At 44.4% G+C, this 16627-nt stretch overlaps 1 protein-coding gene and 1 long non-coding RNA gene across 3 annotated transcripts in view; one reads left to right on the forward strand and one right to left on the reverse strand.

Annotated features, from left to right (window-relative positions):
* The window catches only part of LOC109307236 (prostaglandin F synthase-like), an 80621-nt gene that overhangs the window by 50015 nt on the left and 13979 nt on the right, over nt 1-16627 (reverse strand). For both annotated transcript variants that reach the window (XM_019531017.1, XM_019531016.1), the window contains exon 2: nt 9793-10041. In XM_019531017.1, the coding sequence (XP_019386562.1) occupies nt 9793-10041 (249 nt within the window). The remainder of the gene's footprint in view (nt 1-9792; nt 10042-16627) is intronic.
* Nucleotides 7777-16627, forward strand: part of LOC109307237 — a 22089-nt gene continuing 13238 nt past the window's right edge. Inside the window, exons 1-2 of the long non-coding RNA XR_002100209.1 lie at nt 7777-7787; nt 9463-9466. This is a non-coding gene — a long non-coding RNA (uncharacterized LOC109307237). The remainder of the gene's footprint in view (nt 7788-9462; nt 9467-16627) is intronic.

Raw genomic sequence — 16627 nt, forward strand, 5'->3', positions numbered from 1 at the left:
GGCTACACCACAACAATCTCTTACACTTACTGTTTGTAGCAACAGGACTTCCCTACCTTGTTTTTTTTAAGTTAAACCTAAACACTGCGTGTTGAGGATAGGTAGCAAGTTGAGTTGGTGTACTAGCCTTTTGCACCTAGATGGGCAGGTTCAAATACTGATTTAGAGGGACATGTAAAATAAGTTTGATGTATTCATCCTGCTCTGTGTGCACAATATGATGACATTATCAGTGTGTATTCACTGCACAGGGTTTAGCTTATATCTGAGATGCGCAGCAGAACTGTGCAGAACTGACCAGAAGTGCTTCTGGTCCACTTCTGGGTCTGCTGCCTAGCATGCTGGGGAGCCCTCCGTGCTTCTGTGGGACACTCCATGCACCCTAGCATCACAGCAATCATGAGCCCCTGCTACCTAGAGATATGTAGAAAAAACATTTAAACTGTCTCTATGTCTGAATCTTTCCGAACTGATTCGGAGGTTTCCGATTTGATTCAGAGAGATTAAAGGGTCCTCTGATCCAATTCGGATTTGGCGATTCGGCTGCCGAATCTCTGCTGAATCAAATCAGGGACTGAAGCTTCGCACAGCCCTACTGCATATTCATTTTGATCTAAAATTACACATATATTTACAGAGATATAATCAGAGAAAGCAAATGTCACACTACAGGGACACATTACTTGTACAGTTAGAGTAATTTCTTGATTCAACTGAAGAATGGGAAACTACATACTGGCAATTGCTACTACGTTCTCAATTCAGAATCATCAGGAATGGTAAGCAATGCAAAAAACAACTTATGTCAAGAATGCTCAATAAAAACACTAGTTTCAACAGTGTTTTACTAAACTTTACTTTTGCAAAAGCCTGAATATCCAGCTATATAGCACAGTTTGCAAATGTTCATAGAAATAGTTTCTCTGCAGGTTTTCACATACAAAGATGCTTTGTATTTAGCCCCAGAAGTTTCAGTACTCAGAGAAGAATGACTTTTACATCTTTGAGAACTATAAGACCTCTGGCCTTCTAGATCTCACAAATGCACTATATTACCATTCCCTGTACTAGTGTCTTAGTTCTCTGAATACTAACATGATTAGTTGCCTTTCATGAACTTTTTATTTTAGAAAGGTTGTGTTTCTAAACACAATGCCTCTATAATTGTGCTATTGTATTTATTTCAGATGAAACCAAGTGTGAACTCAAGATAAGTGTAGCTTTTTCACAAATCAGTTGTACTGCAGAATTGCTCAGTTTGCAAATTCTAAACCAAATTCACCCTATTGGGACCTGAACAAGGCTACACTGGTCACTTAAATCCTCTCTGCACATTAGTCATTTTATTCTCAGAGACTGCAATCATTGCAACCTTAAAAGCAAAACACTGATGGTACCCAGAGGCTGAGAAAGAAGCACATGAAGGGTTGTGCATACTGATGTTTCTAAGACATTGAGATATAAACATTACAAAATAGATTGTGGCCATTCATATGTGGGAATTTACAGGATCGTGAAGGAAACAAGACTTTGCACCATTATGCTGCCTTACAGAAATCAGCTATGTAAGCTCTTCCTCTCCCTGGGTAAACTTAATCCCAAATCAGAAGACACAAGTAAAAAAGCAAAATCCTGGCCTCAGTTTAGTCAGTGGCAAAACTTCCACTGACTCCACAAGGATCAGAATCTGACTACAAGAGATTAATTAATTCCCTATGTTCTGCACTAAATATGACCCCTGAGCACATGAACTGCTATGGCAATGCTAATTACTTCAAAGGGATGTGGACTGGTGAGGTCTTGTGCCACAGGCCTCCATCTTCTATGTTTGAGTCAATACAGTTGAGCTGGAAATGTAGGTAAGTGCATACTACACCTTTTCAGACTGCTGGAATTGCCTGTCCAATTTCACTCCGTGCAATCTATTTCATAGTTATACTTCTTGATTCTTATTAGTCAGAGTGAGCATGTGATCATTATCAGTGCCTCCGCAGGAAATATATGTTGCAATAATTTGGGGTTAAAAGATGCTACGAGTGCTCAACACCTTTTAAAACCAAGTCTTATCATTTCATTTCATGCACACTACATGACTAAGTACAGACAGTCAAAAAGCCTAAAGCTGAATTGAGTTCATCTCTGCAGGTTAGTCTAAGCTGCAAAGATTGAACCAATAAGCAAATGAACAGACATTCATTTCTGATTCAGAAAATGCAGCCACATGACTGCAGTGGCACAAGCCAGACGCCAGGGGGCACTAGAGCACAGCCCAGGCACATAGCCAGCATGGGCTGTGTGTTCACTTCCTCTTCCTGCTGACTCTGAGGTCTCTGGGAGTTGCAGTCCAGGCTCACAGCAGCAAGACTCTCCAGGGCTGCTCATCACTTCCTCTTTCTACTTCCAGGTGCCTCTGGGATTTGTAGTCCACAGTCACAGCCAGGGCAGCTCCGTACTCAGGGGAAGGGAAGTTTAACTCCCTACCCTGGCTCCAGACCACAACAGGGGTTTGCCAGAGGGGGAAAGTGAGCCAGCCCTAGCTGCCACTGCTCCAGCTAGGGAGCAGAGGGGCAGGGCCAGCTCTGAGCTCCGGAACAGTGTTACAGCTGAAATTGTGTCTAAGGTGCTTGCTGAATGCTATGAAGATTAGACCAGGTGTTTCTTATCATTTGTTCATGTATTATAAGCTGTTTGTTGCCGCTAAGAGCCTAATTAAAGTTAAAGAGTAATGAGGCCTTGTATATAGTGAGGCCTAGTAAATTTAGCAAAGCCTTATAGAAGTAGTAGTAAGCTTTGTGGCACAGTTAAAATTAACCTTATCAGAAGAATGCAAAAGCTTGTACTGCTATTGGTCAGTCCTAAGGAAAGTCTGCAGTGGAGGAATCTGTATAGCTGTAAGTTATCAGCATAGCTCAGAAGTTATAAATTGGCTGCACATCCGGAAATCATTTAGAGGGGAGATGCAGCTCTGTGAAAGAAGCTACTAATTTGGGGTTAGCTGCTGACCTAGTTTCAGTGGGCCCATGGATCTCGTGGAGTCCAAGGACTGAATACCAGTGTCCTTCCTGCTACCCCTTGGACAGCGCTGATTGGGGACGCCTGACTTGGCTGAACTTTGCAGAAGAGAAACTTGTCATACATCAGGCATCAGAGGGGACTGCTAATAAGTTGCCAATGCAAATTATTATTGCCTGTCATTGTAGCCTTATTATTTATGTGTAGTTGTGTGTTTGTTAACCTTTCTTACCTTTCTACCCCCAACCACACTCTCAATCCTGAACCCTCCACTGGTGGCTAGGACAAACAGACATCACAGCCCGGGGCTACAAAATGCTGGGATGCTGGGGGACTCTGATTTAACTTGAAACAGGAAAGGGTCTGGGACAGAAGTTTCATAAACAATTTGACCTAAATCAGTTAAGTCTGATACTACATTAAACCAGGTTTATCTTAAACCAGTTTCAGCCATTTTGAAACTGGTTTATGTGTACTGAACTTCTATTCTCACAGGTTTAAACCAGTTTCTGATCACTTAAGCTGGTTTATGTGTAACTTCTGTCCCTAGCCTATACGTATCTAAATATACACACCCACTACCATATACATACACACACATATATAGATGCACACAATTTTATTTGTTTTATTTTCTCCCTTAAAGATTACAAGAATCAGGCTTTACTACTTAAGATAATTTCTCTTGTAGGAAATTAGTTGCAAATAATTCACCAAAAAGAAGCCTCAGTGATCAAAATTAGTTGTAAATTGTCAGTAACTGTTTGTTTCATAGCTGGTACGGTTGAAACAAAGTTTACAATTCCATTCAAATCCTCAGCACAATAAAAAGGTACAGCTAACAAGAATCTGAGAGGTTTGAGAAACAGACATAAGGAAAAAAGGCATAGGATATGAATGCAGTATCCCACAAAGCAGATACAAGAAGAAATTATTCTAGGGGATGTGCCCAAAAGCCAAGAAGCATATTCTTCATCTGCCAAACCTAAAAGATTTGCACTATTTCATACTGGTTTACTGAGGATGCCAAACAATAATCTTAAATGGAAAGACAGAGGATCACATTTAGAAAATGCAAGTTGGGGAATAGCTGTTTTAACCACTGCCCACAAATAATGCACATTTCCAGCTTCTCATGGATATATAATCCACTAATTAAAATAAAACTAAAGAGCATTGCTCTTTTAATGCCATTTGCCTCTAAATGCTCACTGGAAAGACTTGGTAACAAAATTTTAGGAACTTTCTGTTTTAAAGCGTCATCTGGTTTATATTAGAAGCAAGAGTTCTCATTCTTCTATGTTGCTATCTCACATAATTTCTTACCAGTTACTATTACTGTAGTTCCCCATTCTGAAATTTATTCTGAATGGGTGGACCACAAAGCCCCCCTGAAACTTAAATGAAATCGATGTGGCCCTGCATGAAAGCAACAGATCTCTCTATTTGAGAAGTTGGCAACCTTTGACAAAGAGCAGACCAAAGTAACATAGCTTGGCCCAAAGGTGGACAGTCACTTGTAATTTGGCCATTTCTCTGTCTGTCCCCCAGCTGCTGCTTGCCACTATGGCTAAGTACAGACATTCAAAAAGTCAGAGCCTGAATTGATTTAATCTTTGCAGGTTAGTCTAACCTGCACAGATTGAACTAATTTGCGAGTGACTAAACATTCACTTTTGATTCTGGAAATGCAGACACATGCCTGCAGTGGCTTGGGCCAGAAGCTGGGAGGTGATAGAGTGAGCCCTCCCTTTCCTTCCACAGTGGCAGGGTAGGGGGAAGCTGAGCTGAGGGAGGGGGCGTGGTCAGGCCCTAGCAGGCCTGAGTATGTTTGGGGAGAGGTTTAAACCCCAACCCTGGCCTGCAGGGATCCCACCCGGGATGTACCTTGAGGGGGAGGAGAATGCAGCCCTTGCCAGGCTTTTTGGGGTGTGTGGTGGGGAAGGAGCGTGGCCAGACCCTGCTCCCTGGCCCAATGCCTGCCCACCTGCCCTTGCCACTTGAGCGGCAGAGGAGCGTGGCCAGCCCCGTCAGCAGCTAAAAGTAAACAAGGGGACGGAGGGGGATTTAGTCCCCCTGTCCTGCCCCCCCCAACCCCGTCCCAGTGGCACAGATCCCAGACAGGATCTCCCTGGCTGGGGTACAGCATCCCCTGTCTGGGACCCCTTCGCTGTTCCAGTGGCAGGAGTGGAGGTGTGGCCAGATGCCATCCGGCATGGCGAAGGGGGTAGAGAGGGGGTTTATTTCCCACTCTGTCCCCTCTTGCATGGCGGAACCGCAGCCAGGGTCTGATAGTACATTCAACCAGATTTATCTTAAACCAGATTCGGCTATTTGGAAATTGGTTTATGTACACTGAACTTATGTTCTGTGATCACTTAAACCAGTTTATGTGTAACTTCTATCCCTAGCCTAAAAGTCACACTGGGCCAATATTTCCCAAACCTGATGGGCAGTCTCATGCTCATGCTGGTGACACCAATCACCAGCAAAAAAAGTGATGGCTGCAGAAGGACAGAGTAGACTCATCGGGGAGCCTCTATTCTTGTGCCCTGCTTGCCATGTGCCACCTATTTCTCCCCACTGCAGCCTGCCATGGCCTGCTGCTGACTGCCATTGAAGATCAGATCAAACCTTCATGGACCAGATCAAATCTCTTCACAGGCCAGATCAAGCTCAGGCTGTAGTTGCTGACCCCTGCTAAAGACAATTTAAGCTCCTCAGGCTTTAGTGTCTTTTCTACTGTGAAAAAAATGAAGTCAGATTTGTTCTACAGTAAAAATATATGTTGTAAGTATGCTGTAATATTTACAGATCTGCAATTTTATTGTATCAGCCATGTATATTTCTCATTAGCCATGCACCAACACTGTTAGTATGTCATAAAGTCAGGGATCCTAGCATATTCTCTGATTTAAAAAATTCTCTGATTAAAAACCCCTGAATCTGCATTTTTCAAGAAATAAAATGAGACACCACCATACATATAAGTATTAGTTGAACACAATGTTTTCTTGATATATTTACAATTTTAAAGCAATTTGGAAGCCTACCATGCCTCAATCATTATAATAAAATAAATTCTAAATACATACATATTTTGGCATTTGATTTTGTTTTTTTTATCATAGAAAATCAGAGCTCCTCCTGCTCCCATTGCTCACCAGGACGTGGGGCCAGCTCCAGCTGTCCCCCCATTTGCTTTGTGGCAGCAAGCAGCCCTGATATGCTGGTTCCCTCATGGGGGTCACAGCCGAAGCAGAGCTGAGTAGAGCCTGGGAGGTGCGGGGGGGCAGGGGGAGGAGGAGGGCGGGGAGAATGGAGGCTTGGGGCTCCTTGTCCTGCTGTCCTTCCACTTGGAGCTTTGGCGGAGAGGCTCAGTGCTACCACTAATGACACCACCATTGCTGGTAGCCCTATCATCATGGTGAGGTGACCTGTGCCCAACTACAAGCAGCAGGGGCAGCAGCAGTGTTGCATTATGCCCCCCTGGCTGCTGTCAGGTGGGCAAGGGGCACCTTGGCATGGCAGCATGGCTGGCGTGGGGGTTCTGGTGGCAGCAGCCACAGCACCACACCTCCCTACCTTGCTCCACTGCCTTGTGCTGGGTACTGTCTTCTGGGCTATGGAGGCCCCTGGGGGGAGGGCAACAGGGCTGGGAGTACATCAAGTACCATTATTTAATTTAAATTAAATTGCCATCCTTATTTTTTCTCCCAGGGAGTACATCAAGCCTGAGATGTAGAATGGAGGGTTGGGATACAGCAGGAGATAGTGGTTCCAGAGTCCCAACAACAAAGTTGGTTGGCAAATAAGGGGAAATATGCTGCACCCCTTGTAGTTGTGTAATAGTTTGTGTATTCCCATGTCTACCCAGGGACCCTGGAAGTCATCTTGCCTCTTTGATGTATAATTACTCTTAAAAGCCTCTGAAAAGGTATCATGGGAGCATCTAGGATTTCCTAAAGGGGGATGCAGCACACTGCCCCTCAGACCAAGGGGAAATGTGGACATATGGCTGGAGCCCCCAGGTCAGCACAGGACACCAGGGAGCTGAGCAGGTACACAAAGGTAAGGGAGCCACACTCCTCCAATTCCACTGCTGCTGTCCCTGGCTGATCTGGAGGTGGGAGGGTGCAGGGCTCAGCTGCTTCTGACTTGCTCCTGTCCATGCCGCAGAGAACAACCATGCAGGGAGCAAGGCTCCAATAGGAACAGCAACAGCGGCATATAGATCCTCCTTTCAGCACTGGCTCCCCGGCTGTCGTCTCCCACTCCCCCCAGCGTCTGTCCGCTGGCTGGAAGCAGGTGCTAGGGGAGGAACCTGCATGCCATTACCACTGTCCCTGGCTGAGCCTGCTCCCTGTGCACCCAACTCCCTGCAGCACAGGTGAGAGAAGATGTGGGGATCCCCTGGTGCCTGCATCAGTCAGGGTGACAGTGGCAGTGCACAAGTTCCTTCTTCCAGTGCCTGCTCCCAGCCAGAGCCTGAGGCTGGAGCAAGGCATGAATGAATGGTTCTGGGGTTCTCTCTGCACCCAGATCAACCTGAGTGGCAGAAGGGGGAAGGGATCCCCCAGGATCCACCTCTGCAAGATACAGCTTTCTACTGCTCTCACTGCAATACTGTAGCTAAATGGCACATGTTAGCCCATAAAACTTAAAGATCTAATCCTGAACTAACTTATATTGGTGAAAGTCACTAGTAACTCAGATATGTCAATGGTGTTGTAAGGCAGAAGACTCAGACTGGAACACATCTAACCAAAACAAGGGTGTGATTGCTGACTTGCTTCTCTCTCTCTCATCCTCCCCTCCACTCCCCACACCATTTCAGGACATACATAGCAACAGCAATTAGAGCACTTCTGTTCCCTGAAATTAATTTTTTCAGTGCAAATATGCCTAAATCAACCATCATGTCTATGCAGCTTATTTGTTTGTACAGGTGCTTAAACTACTATTCACAAAGGATAAAGCAGATTACAATAGTCAAAGAAATGACCCAAAAATTATTTCCTGGAGTTGGATCAATTTTTCTCTCATCAGCATTCAACCCCAGTGCTACAGCAAGAATAAAAAAAGGCAAACACAAAACAGATGAACTAAATGGTGAGCAGTGAAGAGGAAACATGTTACTTCTTAATTTGGACAGAGGACAAAGTCATGGATTGCAGCTTTTTGCTTATGAAAGCATCCTCCCCACCAATGATCTGTATTTGCACTTGACAGAAATATGGAAATGTTTTTAACACATTTGACGTTAGTCTGTAATGGTGCAGGAAGTGATAAATGGACACATTCACAGAGTGAACACAGAACATGTACCCGCAGACAAATGGCACATTTTAGTGCAAATACCATCCTGGTTCTGACAAATTGCTAGAATATTTTTGTTTACTTTCCAACATATTCAAATGAACCCTGTACCCAACCACAACCAGTAAGCTATTCTGCAAAACCCATCTTCTTATTTTTACAAAAGTTGCTCATTTTTGCATTCCAGTTAATTTATCAGTGATAATAATAGGACAGAAGAAGGAACAAAGGGAAGATTTTCAGTGCTATTATAGATAAAGTTTGACTGTTACATTTATTCTGTTTTGGGAGATCACTACTAACATTTTGATCTACATTTTTCCAACACGATAATTTTAGATAATGCTATTTTCATTTTTCTCCCCACTTTTTTAACTTCTCTCTTTCCAATTTGGAAGAGAGATTGAAATAATTACATCTCAATATTTTTGTCTTTCACATCTCTCTACTTCTGTCACAAGAGAGAAAATATTACTACTTCAGCTTTTTGCATCATATACTAACCTGTGAGTTCTGGTGACAGCTATTTTAGCAGTCTTGTACATATTATACATAGACCACAAAGAAAACATTTTTAAATGTGCCCAAGTCCCTTTGAAAATCAATTGGGCCATCAATTCTAAGTCATGTAGGAGCTTTTAAAAGTTTTACCCAAGTCCATGGCAGTAGACAAAAACAAAGTAACCTGCTAAAAAGATAATGTGTTAATAATAGTAGAGAACATGTAAAAGATAACATTATCCAGGATGACTCCCATATTTTGAATTTGAAATTTTATTAATTAGCTATAACGCAATATACAAGAAACCAGGTATTTGTGAATTTATTTTAAATGTTTTGAAGTCATGTTTCCTTAACCATGCACTTGACCTGTTTTGATAGCTGATCTCCAGATCAATGTTACACTTAAATATAATTTTGCAAAAAGCAGTTTAACTCATTTTTAAAAGATTCTGCAACAGTTAAAACTGTAGAGTCACATTCTGTGCTCTCAGTTACAAACCTGTGAATTACATAAAGATCAAATGGGACAAGAGATCTGCAAACACAGTGGTATTCAACCACAAGTGCCCATGGAGCCATGTCATCTGGCCTGCAAGGCTCCTCACAGGCCCAGAAATTTGGTGACAGGAAAGTGGTGGCAATAACAACTGCCACTCCCCAGTGCACAGAGTCCAGCCAGCAAGTGGCTGGATCCAGCGTAGAGGGTCAGACCAGCACACAGTCCAGTCCAGTGCATGGAGTCAGGCCAGCATGCGCAGTTGCACACATGGAACAACTTTATGCACTGACCCTGCAGGTGATTTGGCCCACAAACTAATCCCTGCATACTGCTCCAGCCCATGGGTCCAAAAGGTTGGGCTCCATTGTGTAAACATGTCACAAGAACAGAATTTGACCTCTGTAGTTTCTCTCTCATGTGGAAGGCATAGTAAATTAACAATATTAAAAACATCTTACCAAGGTACTCAACACCAAGTCTTCTGCATGATTCCAAGCAGGCTTGTTTTGTCTTTTCATAGCCATAGTCACTATGCCAGAGTTTGGTAGTTATCCAGAGATCTTCCCGTTTCACACCACTTTCTTTGATGGCATTCTGAAGAAGGGATTCACAGCCATATCTTTTTGCTGTATCAATATGACGAATGCCACATTTTTGTAGTGCATATACTACAGCTTCATGGGAATAGCCCCCAACATGGGATGTACCTAAGTGGAAGATCACAGAAGTTAACTGTCATTTCTTAATGCTGTATGATGTCTTAATGTCATTTATAAATGATACACTTTACAAAATTTTGTTAATATTTTTGGTTTTCAATTTTTGTTTATGGTCATAATAACAATCTATATTCCGTCCTTGCATCATACAGAAAAGAAACAGAAAATCAGGGAATGTGAACTCATAAAAATTCAGATACTTAGAAAATAAAGGGGGTCTAAGTCTGATCCCACCTATATCAGTGCAAAGCAGGAATAATTTGCTTACAGTCACTGGAGTGTCAGTAGTTGTAAACTATGAAAACTGAGATCAGAATCAGGCCTAAAGGCATTCATGATGTACAAGTTGGCACAAGTATAATTAGTTACTTGTAAAAGCAGCATCACTAGAAAAGGATAAACCAGATGCACCAAAAAGTCACAGATCCTCTTGAGCCTAGTGACTTGCTAATGTTTTTAAGGAACACTAGTTTCTCTTGCAAACAGCACACAAGGAAGCAATGTGGTTAGCATCTCATATGGCTCTCTCTGAATGCTTGAGTGACTAGACACCCACATATAGCTGGAAAGAGCCTTTGGCTCAACTCTGGAGCAGTATTTGAACTCATACCTCCATAGTCATCGAGAAACATGTGATCTGTCATCACTACTCCCAAGACAAAGTATCTACATTATAAGTAGGGGTGCACTGAGATTTTTTGGGCCGATACTGATGGCCAATTTTTAAGGAGCCATATCTGCCGATACCTATCTGATAGCCAATATGCAGCCTGGAAGCTTGGAGAGCAGTGTCCAGCTGGTAAGTCTGTTGTGGGAGAAGGGGCGCGGGGAGGGAAGGGCCATGGGGGTGGGGCAGATCGAGGCCTGCGTGGTGGAGGGAACGGGGCGGGGATAGGGGCAGGCACTGCACAGCCGGGGCAGGGTGCGGAATGGACAGAGCTGCCAGTGGTTTGTTCGAGGGCCAGCTCCTGCTGCTGCACACAACCTGGGAGGGCATGGGGGGTGTGTGCTCCTGGATCTGCGCGTGGGGCAGGGCAGGCTGCCTCTGTGGGCTGGAGTTGGGGCAACACCAGGCTCTACCCAGTGGGGGCTGGACCAGCTATGCTCAGGGCGGGCAGCAGTGGCACTGGGAGAAGGGTTATGGGGAGGTTGCAGCCACCCCAAAATTCATGGTAGCCCCCCCAGTCCCCTCTCCCAGTGCCAGCCTGCCCCCTCACTGGGAAGAGCCAGGTGCAGCCCCAGCCCTAGCCTGCAGCAGCAGCCCAGCCTTACCCCACATGCAGATCTGGGGGCATACCCCCCATCCCCTCCTGGGGTGCATGAAGTGGCAGAAGCAGCCCCCATAGCGTGCCCCCCAGACAAGCCACTCGCGGCTCCTTCCTGTGCCCTCCCCTGGCTGTGCAGTACCAGCCCCTGCCCCTACCCCACTCTCCCCCTCACCACAGGGGCCTCAATCTGCCCCCCATCCCCTTCCCTCCTCCCTTGCCCCTTCCCCCAGAACAGACTTACTAGCTGGACGCTAATGGGCTGCACTCCTGGCCACCTGCGTGCTGCGCTGTGGCTCTGCACATGCATGGGGGCATTTTGTGGTGACATTATTGGCTGCATCAGCCAAAAAAACCCGATTGATGATACTGTCAATTTTCCTTATCTCAGCGCTGATCCAATATGGGACCGATGTATTGGTGTACCTCTAGTTATAAGTAAATCTCCTGGTGCCTCATTTATTCTCTATAAGTGAGCAGAGTATAAAGATTTACACAACGAAAAAATTAACAACAAAAAATGAAAACACCCGTATACCATTTCTTCAAAAGAATGGGCTTGATTCAGCAATCTGCTGGGTAGAGACCATATCCTGAGGACCTTGCTTTGTTAATCTTCCTGGAGTCCCAAGTCAGTACTGCACTGCAATACTACAAATTTAAGTATGTGCAATTCATATATAAATCTTCTGGTTCAGTTCACAGGTGACTGATAAAGTGGTATAAGTTATAAAAGAGTTGGACAATAAACACAAAGTTCAAGTAATAAAGCAGCTTAATCTGCACACTGCCAAAATATTAATTGGATGTACATAATATGTATTTTGCACACCAAAAGGGAAAGAAGAATGAGGGAAAATTGGCAGAAAAAGTTATTAACAGGAGGGTTGTAAAATAAAGTAAAATGTCAGGTAAAATAAGATAAATGTCACCTTCCTCATACTCATGTCTGAGTATGAGGAAAGTGACATTTCAGTTCACACCCACTTTATAGCTATTTTTCCTGTCAAGAGTCCTTCAATGAAACTCTTGTTACTGTAAACTTAATCACCACTACATCAAAATCTCTCACTACACCAACTCATGTTTAAACAAAACGGCATTAGGTCTCATTTGAGCCCATTTTTGCTCACTAACTCCTTTGGCCACAGTAGGGCGTGGCCTGACTTACAGTATAAGTGGGTGCATCTACACAAGGCACTTAATGCCTATCAGACTTGATTCTACTGCTCAGCAGCACAGCTGGCAAAACTGTGCTAACGAGCTAATGTGCAGTAGAGTAGTCCAATGAACATTAAGCATCACAAAAAAGTGTTCATTTCTGCTGATATGCAGTAGCACCAATTACAGTGCATTAAGTTAGTAGCGATGTACAGGTACTAAACCTAATATGTTGTAATTATGGTACATTAATGAACATGCAGAGTGCCCAGTGAGATGAGACTTGGGGCTAATGTGGGGATGATAACACTTTAGTCTTGCTCTTTCAGAAGGACATAGCTGGTCTTCCATTTTTCCAAATATCAAACAACGTTTTAATATTTTAGAAGAAAAAAGACAAAAAAGATGAAAAAGAAGAAGGGAAAAGAAAAACTAAACTAAGTATGATCTGGAGACTGTTGTGGAAATTCCAGAAATAAATACTGGTGTTTTTTCATAATGAAGTAAACAAATTACATTTATATATTTGATGACACAAATGCTTCATATTAAAACTACTAAGAAACGCAACATGAATATGATAAATCAATTGAATTAAACAGAAAATAAATATAATATTTGTGGCAGGGCACCTTTTGGGTGCCTGCCACTTTAAGGGCTGGAGTAGGCAGCTGCCAGGTGCCTGATGAAAGTGTCCATTTTCAAACGCAGGCCAGCCAACCAGGGCCAGCAGTTGGGTGCTTGCAGCCGAGGGAGCAACACCATCCTGCTCCGTTGTGGCGTAGAACATTCTGGAGGTACAGCCAGGAGCTACAAGGATGGTTTGGAAGCTCCTCGTCCTAGGTAAGACCTGAAACTGCACCCTGCCAGGGAAGGTTGGCCTGGTGGGGCTCTTGGTGATGTGGGAGCCCCTAGAAAATGCCAGGCCAGTTACCTCCCTCGTGAAAGGCAAGTATGGAGCACTTCCTAACCTCGTCCCCCATCCCTGGTGGTACTAAGATCAGACAGGGGGAGCCCAGACCCTAGGTGAGCTGTAAGGCAGGGCCCGGATCAGGAGGGCAAGAAAATGGGTAGCCTCCCATCTTAGTAACAACTTTTAATTTTTTCATAGAATCATAGAATCAATGAGTTGGAAGGGACCTAGACAGATCATTTAGTCCGACCCCCTGTCATGGGCAGGAAGGAGCACTGGGGCCGGCAGGGGTCATAAGACCCCAGCCAGGTGCCTATCCAGTCTCATCTTGAAGAGGTGGTGCCTATCAGGGAAGGTGAGAACACCACCTCCCTGGGAAGCCTGTTCCAGGCTCTGGCCACCCTTACCGTGAAGTAGTTCTTCCTAATATCTAACCTAAACCTATCCTCCCTCAGCTTGTGGCCATTGTTCCTGGTGACTCCAAGGGGGGCCCTGGTGAACAGACTTTCCCCGAGTCCCTGCTGGTGGCCCCTGATAAGGTTGTAGGCAGCCACAAGTTCCCCCCTCAGTCTCCTCTTGCAGAGATGGAAGAGATTCAGGTCCCTTAGCCTCTCCTCATAGGGCTGGCCATGGAGGCCCTCAACCATACAAGTGGCCTCCTCTGGACCTTCTCCAGGTTCTCCATGTTCTTCTTGAACTGCGGCGCCCAAAACCGGACACAGTACTCCAGCTGAGGTCTGACCAGTGCCGCATAGAGGGGGAACAAGACCTCTCAGTCTTCTATCAAGGCATGGCGAGGTGAGAGGTTACCCTAGAGACAGGCAGGTGGCCAGAGGAGACCAAATGAAGAGGCCACCCTGCTACAACATTAAAACCAATTTAAAAGAATATACTTACATAATGACACTAAAAGATGTTAAAAGCATTTACTATACACCATTACAGACTAATTTATACCACCCCCCTTAGACTACAAACATTCTGAATGACTTCAAACTAGTATGGCTAATTACCTCTCTCTGCTCAGTTTAACACTTAACATCTTTTAGTGTAATTATGTAGGTACTAGCCAACTGCCTGTCAGGAATGACAGGGGGTGGGAGGAGGGAATGGAGCTCCACCACTGCCTCCCACGAGCAGGGGGAGAGGTGGGGAAGATTGCTCCACTGTCCCCTCCATCCCCCTCAGCCAGCACCCCATACCGCCACCACCTCCAGGGAGCAGGGGAGTGGGGTGAGGCCAGCACTGCTGGCCTTGGCTCCCCACTCTGTCCCTGTCATCATGGTGGCACTCCACCACCTCCTGTCTGGAATGCTCTTGGATCATTCTGACTGGTTGTTTTAGTAACCAGAGTGCTCCAAGAGTGTTATGGCCAGACAGATAGACAGATTAAGCCTTTTATTAAATTAGAATATTCTTTTAAACTGGTTTTAATCTCACGTCCATCCATCTATCCGTCCAAACTTATTTAGTTAGTCTACAAAGGTACATATCTACCCTGTCTTCAGATTATATAACTGTCATAGAAATTTACTGTATTTTTTCAAAATGATCTCTTCACTTTTAATAAGCTGATATTGGAGCCAAAAAATTAGGTTGAAACTATTGTGACTGTGGCTGAATAGACATTTCCAAATACAGAATGAATAGAGTTCATTTAGAGGTCTTGCAAATGGGCTCATACCCTCTTCATGCACAATGGATTCTAGTAAGAATATTTAGGACAAAAAAACTTTAGTTTTTTAACCCCTTTATGCTGAAGTGATTTAAGACTTTGCTATGATTGTTCTTTTCCTAATGATAGTGAGCATTAATATTTCGAGAGGAAATTAACAGAAATATGGATAGGAATTCTCTGAATATTGGTATATTAAAATAAACTACAGTAGCCTTGCTACAGTACATTTAAATAATTAAACAGTACTTATATGAACAAATGAAATCATGAATACCAGGACTTTCAGAGTTAATAATACCACTTATTCTTGAGATTCTAGAAACTGTGGGCTTCCCACATTGTTATTGTACCATATGTGCTGTAAATCAGAAGAACTCTGTGGTGATTTAAGGATAGCAAGCTAACTTGAACTAGAAACTTCTTGTTTTTGTTTTAATTTGATAATCTAGACTTCTTAATGTTTTTGGAACACACCTAGCTTTAGACTCATTTCTTTTGGTAGCATTAGGAACTAATTTGTTCTTAGTTATAAAGCTCCCTTCCCAGCACAGCAAATTCTGAAGGCAAAGCTTTGCCCTTTGATTTTTCAAAAGGAAATGAATAGATACAAAAGCATTTGAAATTATAACCTGTGAGAACAGCCAATTGGTCCCCTTCTTCACCCCCAAGCCTCTTTTATTGCCATTGTATTTCTGATCCTCTAATCTACCTATATACATTACTGACAAAATTACTGTTAGGTGGACACACAATTGACTGAATAAACACAAGCAAAAAGAAACTTTAAATGAATCAATGTCATATTGGCAAGCCATTTCAAATGGGGTTCCACAGAGCCGGTAGTCCAAGAACAGTATCCAACATACACACAATGAGGCAAGCTGCAGTTACTCCAGGGGTGGGCAATAGGCCTGTGCGAAGCGGCTAGCATTCACTTCAGATTTGGATCAGCTGATTCGGGGGACAGTGATTCAATTCAGTGATTTGAATCAGTCCCAAATCGAGTCATCCAAATCTGATTCAGACACTCTGCTGCTGCTGAATCTCCGAACCACCCAGGCCCATCCCCGCCACACTCCCCCAGCCCCGGCAATGTCTGGCTCGCAGGCCCCAGCTCCTGGCACTTTGAAAAAAAGAACCCCGACCCACTGGGTGCTGCTGGGTGTGGGAGCAATCCCTGCTGCCTCCCACTGCCCCAGACTGCATGGGGGGGCTCTGCACAAGACCCCTAGTCCCCCCCCGCTGTCCTAGCCCCTCCATAGCTGCCCTGCCCACCCCAGCTCTGGCCCTTTAAGGAAAAACAAAACAAAAACCCAAACCCCAGACTCACCAGTTCTTGCCCGGTGGGGGGCGATCCTGCTGCCCCCTGCCACATGGGAGGCTCTTCTATGAGCCTCCCAAAGCCCTGAGGCCACTGCAGGGACTGGTGAGCCCTGGGGGTTTTTTTTTTGCTTTTTTTTTTAAAGGGCCGGAGCTGGGTCATGCAGGGTGGGGGCGCTGGGAGATCAGGCGGGGGGCAGGGGGCTCATACAGGGCCCCTCATGCAGCGTGGGGCAG

This window comes from Crocodylus porosus, unplaced genomic scaffold (assembly GCF_001723895.1).
Source record: "Crocodylus porosus isolate Cpor-Errol unplaced genomic scaffold, CroPor_comp1, whole genome shotgun sequence".
In the NCBI taxonomy this organism is placed as follows: domain Eukaryota; kingdom Metazoa; phylum Chordata; order Crocodylia; family Crocodylidae; genus Crocodylus; species Crocodylus porosus.